The 9,895-nt window shown below is 38.2% G+C and overlaps 1 protein-coding gene across 1 annotated transcript; it reads right to left on the reverse strand.

Annotated features, from left to right (window-relative positions):
* Positions 1-2,577: 2,577 nt before the first annotated feature.
* Positions 2,578-9,462, reverse strand: PPDPFL (pancreatic progenitor cell differentiation and proliferation factor like). Its single transcript, XM_069731322.1, has 5 exons — positions 9,306-9,462; positions 8,891-9,003; positions 8,705-8,785; positions 7,333-7,432; positions 2,578-5,191 (listed from the first exon to the last, which is right to left on the reverse strand). Exons 2-5 carry the CDS (start codon positions 8,943-8,945, stop codon positions 5,179-5,181), a joined length of 249 nt encoding a protein of 82 aa, XP_069587423.1. The 5' UTR covers positions 8,946-9,003; positions 9,306-9,462; the 3' UTR covers positions 2,578-5,178.
* Between the last annotated feature and the right edge of the window lie 433 nt (positions 9,463-9,895).

Below are 9,895 nucleotides of genomic sequence, written 5' to 3' on the forward strand. Positions count from 1 at the left end.
TTTGTCGCCTAGAAACGTATGCGGTTGTTAGCGCAAGGAATGCAGCAAAAAAACGCAATACTGTCTATGGGAACGCATGCGTACACATGTCTTGGCGTACGCATGCGTTTTATGCGATTGCGTACTTTGGACTGCGCATGTCCAGGAACTGATTTAGACATGCCCATTAAAGACACACCCTCCTGGAAATATCAAACGCATGCGCATAAAAAGTGCAAACACATGTAAAAACGCATGCAAATGCTGCGTTTTTTTACCATCATGTGTAAGCTTATGCGGATAAAAAATGCTGCGTTATCAGACGTTTGCCTGTGTTTTTGCATACGTTTGCGGTTGCGGACGATACGCTGTGCACTTAGGCTAGTTTCACATTTGCGGTTAAGTGTGAACAGGTGCTGAACCTAGAGTCACCAACTCGTATACAGTCAAATAAATAAGGCAGCACACTGCAGCGCTAAAACATGCAAACATGAAACATGAAAATTGAACTGCATTACTGCACTAAAAATATGAAAAAATAAGAGCGTTTAGCGCATAAATTGGCCAATTCATGTGTACCTGGTAGCCACATTAAGGCATCTCTCATATGCCAGGTCCTAAACTTTCAATTCCTCCCTGAGAATAAACGTCTTCATCTGAATGGGAACCTGTGAATCCTCTTCTTAGACTAAATTTCTGTCTCTCTGTGGAGGGGTAATGGACCTGCTGCGATTAAAACACCTGTGGCTAAGAGGTGGAGGAGTGCTCAGTCAGAAGGCTAGTGAATGCAAATTTCAAAAAACTGACCGTCACATCCAAACAAAGACTAAGTGTGAACAGGTGCTATGTTTGGATGTGATGGTCAGTTTTTTTTAAATTTGTATTCATTAGCCTTCTTACTGAGCACTCCTCCTTCTACTTATCCTCAAAAACTGTCCCCTGGCTGGACATTTGTGTATTTAGCTGCTGTTGGTACAGAAACCAATCCTTCAAGACGTGTGGACGCCTGTCCTAATAATGGTGTAAATGGTCTCTGTTCCTCCTCTTCTTCTTCATGTTCCACCACCTCATCAATCATCACCTGAAGCTTTGTTTTTCTAAGAGGCATAGAAATGGGATAGTAATGCTGATGATGGCATCATCCGCACTGCCCATGTTTGTGGAGTATTCAAAGTGCAACATGGCACACACGTCCCACATAGAGGCCAACTTGCTGGTCGTGAAGTGATGTTGTTCAACAGAGCCACTCATGCATGCAGCAGCTCAAATTTCCTGCTGCTGCTCACACAGTCTCTCCAGCATGAGCAAAGTGGAGTTCCACCTTGTGCGTACATCACATATGAGGTGGTGAGTGGGAAGGCAGAAGTGAAGCTGCAGCGCACACAGGTGAGAATGATGAAAGCAAGCACAGACTGCCTGCAGTTTTAGTAGCAGCTCTGACATATATCTGTGTATTTTTTAAGGAAGCTTTGCACCACCAAATTGAGCACTAGGCAAGGGATGTTTATCAAACCAGCTAGGCCCAGAGCTGCTCTGAGATTTCGCCCATTAGTGCACAGCACCAGGCCAGGTTTGAGGTGTAACAAAACCAGCCACACATCTGTCTGTTCTTTGATTCCCTTCCCCATCTAAGTTACTACACAGTGTGCGATTTTTCTCACAAACAGATGAGTTTCAGGTCGGCCTGCTGTAGTTTAACCCTGGCTGTGCTGAAGTTGGTGGTGCAGGTGTTATGCTGACCGGATGATGATGAGGCAACAAGGACAGAGGTTTGGGTTCATATACCATAGATTTTAATGAACTGAGTTTCATACCAACAGAGCAGAAGAGGAGGGAGATAATGTGGAAAAACAGTGGGCTAGTTGACATAGCAATATAGCATTTTTTATTTTCTCATCTTTTTTGTGGCAGCAAGTTTTCTTGCACCCACAGATTTTGTGAAAAGAACTAACAATTTCATATAAGAGTTTAAGGCTCTTAGTTTGGGTCATAACACCTGCTGTCATGTGAGCGCACAAGCTATATGCCACAACCAGTGGTGACTACATTCGGAACGCATACATGCTTGGTAAATCTAAGTGTGCATATTTTTGGAGACATAAGGTGGAATAGATATATGGTCATCTAAAGGAGGTTTACTGATAAGTGAAGTGGCAATTTTATGTAGTCCAATAAATATTTTACGTGCCGGCTTTTGTAACACTCTTTAGAGGGATGATCGGACTCGTAGAAGTTCGGGATCGCCTGGTTCGACAGAACTTTAACCAAAAGTTCAGATTGAGTACCAAAACTGTACTGGAACTTGAACCCGAACCCCACAAAAATTAATGGGTACCCGAACCCTGCATTTGGCAAATCAATTTCTCCGTCCCTCTCCCGGAGCTCCCAAATTGTAAAATGGACTTCCAGGAAAAGGCCATGTTCGGAGTTCAGCATGGACACTAGGACACTTTACAGTTCAAGTTTGCTCATCTCTACACTTTGGGCATCTTATAATGTACATGGATTATGTTAAATTTTCATTGTTTGACAACAGTTTTACTACAAATGCTCAATTTTACAGAAATTTCAACATAAAATGAAAGATGCAAATATTCTCGTATATTAGAAATCTTTTATTTTATATATATGTATATATAATTATGTACAAAAATGCAGTATAAAATACACATGACAATACAGAAAGCATCCATGAAAATATGGATATATTATGGCAGTAAAAGACTTAAATACAAGCAAACATTCTGCAAGAAATTTACTACATGTCACAGACAAATCCAAAGTTGTGTCAAAGTTTAAGATTGAAAGAATTTATCACAAATCCCAAGACTTTGATAGATCATTTCCTGATCTGATTACACTGAAGACGCTCAGACCGGCAATGTAGAGCTCTTTTTTTTTAATCTTTAACAAGGTGTACGACAGATGAAGATTATTTTTTCATTATTAGGACAGCTTTCTTCAAACTTGTCTCTCTATAACTTCTAATGTCTTCTAATGAATAGATAACTGAATCTAAAGAATCAAAATGTGTTATGTAAAACTAATACCTCTAATGGAAGCAGAAATATTCTCCTCTCCAATTTTTTTATTGTTAGGATGAGTATTTTATTAGCAAATATGATTGTACATATGTATATTTTTTAGTGCTGCCCTCAGTTTTAGGATTAGACTTTCACAGAAAATTCCAAGGTTATTTTTATATTCTGAAACTGGCATAAATATAAAACTTTCCAATGAAACCTTGTAAGGATGGGTGATGCATGACCGTGCGTAAACTACAAGTTTTTAGGAGGGTTTTGGAGAATTTCTGCTCCAAAACTTAGCAATAAAACTTATTGTGAATTACACCCTAAACATGTGTTCACAAATATCTGTTGCATCAGGCTCATTGTTGTGAGTCTGATGCAACTTTATGGATCACCACTGATGGCTTAAACTGTGGTAAATATATTTTAGTTGTCATTAAGGTTTTTCCACCATTTTCTCCCAAGATGTGACCAAACTTTTGAACATATGTTTGGCGTAGCGACACGTGCTATTCAAATGGAGGCAAACCCCTTGCAAACAACATGATCACTTGCCCAATCAGTTTTCTCCCAGTGTTTTAGTTAAATCCTGGATGTAAACTACAACAAATATGTGCTGGAGACCTTAGAGATTTGGGACTTCAGCACGATTATGATCCCGTGTCCATTGTGCGTAGGACATCTAATCTAAAATCAAACTAACAAAGAAATCAGAGCACAAAAGAGAGACAAAGAATTCCCTAAGCAGTTATAAAGCAATTCTCCTCTTATGTTTGTGCTATCATCTTATTATTATTCTTTTGATCTAATTAAATGTGATATGCAAGGGGCTTGATATTTGCGAAAAACGTGTATTAGCTGAAAAAATTTGACACTGATGATTCCATATTATTTTTCCAATATTTCCCATCTGCTTGGGTCCATTGACTCCAAAACACATTAGATTTTCTGTAAATCGCCAGGTGTTTTCAAACAAAAAATATAATGTGCATTGACAGCTTAAGGGTAAGCGAAGAAGAAGAGGGGTAAGCAAGAAGAATTTCTCAACATGTCTAGCAAATGTTTTAACCGATTGATCAGATCATTATTGCTCTGAAATGACTGTTTCTCGCAAAAGACTAGTATGTGTCCTCACCACCGATTTGCCCTCTGTTTAATATTCATGTTAGTCTAATATTTATGGCCTAACCTTAGGATAGGTCATCAATGTCTGATCACTTGGGGTGAGACACCCGGCTCCTCAATGGATCACCTATCCTCAGTGTTGGTGGCGACCAGAACTGCTCAGTTACAGAGCTGCACCTCACAACACCGTCATCTGTATAGTGGCGGGGTACAGCACATCCAAACCTATTCAAATCAATAATTGGTGCTTAAGCAGTACTCGGCCACGGTCACTATTCCGTGGACGGAGCTGTGGGGTGCACCTTGGTGACTAAGCATTTTTGGCCAACACCGGGAGTAGCTGATAGACGGTGGTGCAGGGTGTCGCACCCCCACATATCAGACATTGATCACTTATTCTAAGGATAGACCATCACTGTTAAAGTAGTGGTCAACCTCTTTAACTATTTAAAAAATCTTAATTCGCTCAGCATCAATTTTCCAGACTACAATCTTTCATTATGAGTATGATAATATGTATCCATTGATATGGCAAAGTGTGCAAATAAAAGCGAAGCAAAAAAAGGAAAAGGCATATATGGCAAGAATGGAGAAGTTGTAAGCTGTTCAAAAATACTCTGCAATTTGTCTTTGTGAATACATTCATCTCTTCTAACATTGGCACAGGCATTTTAGAGCATGCCAAACCACGGTCTTACAACTTCAATAGAAACAAGTAAGTACTCTCATTGACTATAAAAATCATTTGACCCTGTTCTACTTTTGGTTCCTACACAGACATAAAAGAATTGTTTTCATCTCTTCGGATGATTCCTACAGTCCTATATCTAGTTTTGATGCATTTCTGACACAAGGTTCAGTCTGATAATAAAATATTTAGTCTGATTAGATGCCGAGATGGAAATAATCAGGTTTACATGTTTGGGTAGGAACTAATTAATTATCTTCTTCGGACGCACAGTTGATTGTCTCCGGACAATATGGCTTGTAGCATTTCTTTACTGTCATCCACTGAAGCAAGCAAAATGATTGTAGACAGTTATATTCAGCTGTGGTGCCTATTAAAAACAGAAGAAATGATGATACACCTCCGTTACTATGAGATATAATGATTATACACCATTTATTGCACTTACACTGTAAACTTTTTTTCCCAGAGAAACATCTAAGGTAGGACGTATATTATTCAGCAGGTAGAAAACAATCCTTTTTTTATGACAGTGTCTGGTTCACGTGAATTGCAACACTGTGGTACAGCACATAAAAAGGTTTTGTTTTGGGCAAAAATGACTCCGTAGGCAGAATGTACTACAGTGTTGTTTTAGATTACAAACACATTAAAGTCAATCTCAAGGTAAACATTAAAAAATATATGTTTTTTTTGTAAGATAGTGTCCCAGAATGTAATGGCTCTGTTCTTTTAGATATTTCAGATAAAAGTTAGCAAACTTTTAGTTTATTGCTAAAGGGTTGTTCCTAACTTCTCTGCCTTCCTGAACAAATAAAAAGAATCTGTCAGCAAGTTTTTGCTACCTCATCTGTGAGCAGCAAAATGTAGCAAAAGAGATGCTGAATCCAATGATGTATCACTTAGAATACTGGGTGCAGTGGTTCTCACACAATCAGAGCTTTTAGATTTAGAATGAAGCAGAGCTGAGAAAGCTAACCACGTCCACACCAGGCTCTCAGTGTACAAAATCCATAGTTAGGGAGCTGCTTAGTTCCAGGACTAGTCTGGCAATGATAATCACTTAGTAATAAATCTTTCACAGTTAGTAAACGACAGCATGTACTTTGACAAGTGACACATCCCTGAATTCTGTGTTTCAGCCTCTATCTCCTGCTGTTTTCAGATTAGCAAAAACCTGCTGACAGGTTCACTTTAACAATTTTGACTTTTTCCTCTGTAGCATCAGAAGAGCACAATGGCACTCAAGTTGATCTGTCCATCCAGCTTCAAAGAAGCACTTGTAAGCTCTAACAAAGAGCTTGTCAGCGCTCTACTCCTTGCCTAACAAACCGGCCACTACTGCAGTCTACACTAGGAAACGAGCACTGCAAAATTAAATTAAAAATGTCTCTGTTCTTGAAGGAATTTTAATAACACGTAAAATATCAAGTTGCTTGTTAAGCACTTTGCAATTTTCCTAATTTATGAAGATGAGACAAGCCCTTTAAAAGGTTTGTCTAGGACAATTTTTTTTTTACTGTGGGCCTACAGACTAACATGCAAGTTGTTGCTAACTACCTGCCTTACAGCGGTCACCAACCACTCCTGTTGGCAATTCAGCTGACCTCAACAGATCAGCTCTTTCTCTTCCCGGCTGGTCTGTCGAGTGGGCGTAACTGCCGACACCATGTCAATTGACAGGTGGCTCCCTGCAATTAGGCAAATATTGGCGTCAGTAGTGATTGGTGCCCAGCACAATAGGCAGGTAATTTACAACTACCTGCTTGTTGGTTCTTCGGGACGTAGTAAAAAATTTAAATAGTCCCGGATAACCCCTTTAAAGGCTTTATCCAACCTTTTACATTTGTTGCCATAAAGAAATCCAAAACATATAAATATAAGGGGTCTCAAAGTGTAAAAATAAGTATCCCCATCATAATAAAAACATAATAAGTAACTGGGTGAGTTATGAGCATATACAACCTAAAAAAGGTTACAGAGAATCCAAAAACACCACTCAAAAGAGGCGTAGATAAAGATAAAATAAATGTTATTCAAAAGTAATACACAAATTCAAAAAACATGAATCCAGGGTTAACATGATATATGTGAGAGGGATCAAATGGAGGAAATTATCAAGTAAGAGTGAGTGGTAGAGTGGAATGAGCTCAGGCTGCGGGTAGTAATAGTAAAAGTAGTAATAGTGTTTTTTGATTATGATGGGGATACTGATTTTTATAAGTCTTTTTTAGTGTGTATTACTTTTGAATACAAATTATTTTTGCATTTTAATTTGTTGGCCTTTCCTAAGGATAGGCCGACAATATTATATTGGTGGTGCTCCTACTTTAGTCTCATCACTGAATGCGACAGAGTTATATATAGTATCTTGCATTGAACTAGATGAACTGATGAAAACATTAAACCTAAAGAATTATGCACAATGTTAGTAAGATCAGATAGGGTTTACTTTGCAATTAAAACAATTTTTTTTATGTATACATTTTTACAGTAACACCATCGTCTTACCTTCTAGTGTCCATGTTTATTTGCACTGAAGAAATGGCAACTTGCTCACAGTGGAAAAAGTTTTTCAACCACCAGCATTTTTCAACCATCTCGGGTAAACCTATCAAATAATTGCAATTGATTGTTTAATGGCTTCTCTTTCTTAGAGAAACATGCTTTTATGTAGACAATAAACTGTCCCATTCAGAGAAATATTGCATACAAAGTAGAGCTCCATTTTTTAAAATAATTTTCCTTGGGTGGGGGAGGAGGAGACAACCTTCAATGCTAATTAGGTCCCTAATGCATTTTTTATAACTTTCAGCTTACGTTTTTATACACTCACATCTCCTTAATAAATAATAGAATTGAGCACAACATTCTAGCTGTTTGCAGCCACCACTAGAGGGAGTGCAGGAGCTGACTGCATACTGACTACATTGAACTTTACATTTACACAGTATATAGAAAGTTACAATGTGTTCACTAGTGAAAAATGTAGCCAGATCTTTATGCCTTGGATTGATATGTATAGAGGCTTGTCAGTTGTTAAAAAAATGTAAATATATCTTTAAAAAAGGGTTCTAATGAATACTCAACTAGAATCTCTTAGTTTGAGGAATGACAATACATTATAGTAGTGCGACATATAGTACATTTCATAACTTATCTTCTTATTAAAGTATTGTGAGAGTTTCAATGTTGCTGTCATTTCCATCTTTGATAAAAGTTCTAATGCTATAATTTGCCTAAAAGTGACTGACAATCATCAAGATTAGACTCTTCTTGTAAGTGTATACTTATGGGCACATTCATGTCCATGTTACCGGAATAAGGATGGATGTACATATCAGGTTGTTCTTGTGGTTTGGGTAAGTATAACCATATACACAAAACAGTCACCAACATAATTATCTTCCCAATTAGGGTTTAACTATCGATTAGTAAATAGGACTGAGATAGGACCAAAATGGACAAACTGCTCAGACATAAACCAAACTAAGTCAAAAGTCCAAATATATGCAAAATACAAAAAACTTTATTAATTATAACAGGTAAAGAAATGACAAATTGGAACAATCCCCGTGCCACCCATAGCACGTACAAGAATAGGGCGGGGGTAGGTACCTATGATGTAAAACGAGTACACAGGAGGACCGTACATAGAACACAATAGTAATGGGAGGCTAGTTCATATGACTGCCTATATCTATATATGCTCCAAGCTAATGTAAGTAGTAAGAACAAACCCACAAAAAGGTTTTGGTATGTGTGTGGCAGCATAGGTTCTTTGGTTTTGATTTACTCAAATGCAAAATGTACAATTGGTCATGTATTTTACATTCAGAAGACAGTACATAATGTAATAAACAGATGAATAGCGAGTAAATACCAGGCTGAGGTTTCTCCAGGTCCACCGGAAGTCCTGAGTCTGAACTACTGGAGGACACACTAGACTCTGAATTCAGCCGCACTGCAGGAAGAAAATATTATTGAACAATTTTTGCACAAAATGTAGTAGAAGTTTTCGATTTCTTTGGAGAAACTTCAGAAAGACATCTATTATTTAGATGCTTACCTCTGTAGAACTGATTTTTAGCTAAGAGGCAACCAGCTGATGGAACAGATGCCATAGTCCCAATTCAGGCAACAGTAGTATCAAGAACGGTACAAAATGCAGCTAAACTGTACCTGAGAGACAAAACAAGAACAAAAACAATTATGTTTAATTACAAAACAGCGCAAGTCAGAACAGACTGCATTTTAAAAACATCAAACACCAAAAGAAAAGTGACAAAGCAGGGCCCGTGCGAGCTGCGCCGTGCACAGATGGTTTTGGGCCGTTTGAGAAATTTTCAGCATTAAAACTTAAATATCTACAAATGAACGTAATGAAGACGCACGTATTAGAGGAACAAAATGATCGGGAATCATATAGAAATGCAGGCAACTTTTAAACAACAGATACATTTATTTCTGAGCCCCTACTTTACCTTCTGCGGAGATTCCTCTGCTGAGTTATAAATGTGATGGATATTCCATAGGAGATAAAAGTCTGTTTAGCATTCAGAAATCAGCACGCTATATGTTAAATGTTCTGCCTGTTGCACGTACTTGTCCTTGGATTCGGAAGCTCAGAGCTCGCTGCTCTCGGGTTTCTCGGGGACGGTTTATATAAAGAGCCCCGCAGCAGGGAGTGTAGTGCAATTTGAGCTCATAGAAACATTGCCAAATTGTGGGAGGGTTTTCAGAACACTGCGTGCAAAATCAGTTATTCAGCACTGACTTGTGTAATAAAGAAGAACAGGATGAGACATATTCACAGAAGTGACATATAGCGGACTACTACAAGGTTATGGCTGGAGAATATGTTTCTGCTTACTTCCCAATACTGTATTCCAGCCACAAAACAAAATCCCTTGAAACCTGCAGCTGTGTAGTTGACTTCTCCTTGCCCCAAATCTTCATTGTTTGTGCTCAGATGACTCTACTTCATCACTAATGGTTAAAGTTTCTAATTTTTAATGAGAACCTTGCTGCTTCTCACTAAAAATCCTCTATGATCTTTTAAGATTGGATGGAT

This window comes from Ranitomeya imitator, chromosome 6 (genome assembly GCF_032444005.1).
Source record: "Ranitomeya imitator isolate aRanImi1 chromosome 6, aRanImi1.pri, whole genome shotgun sequence".
NCBI lineage: Eukaryota > Metazoa > Chordata > Amphibia > Anura > Dendrobatidae > Ranitomeya > Ranitomeya imitator.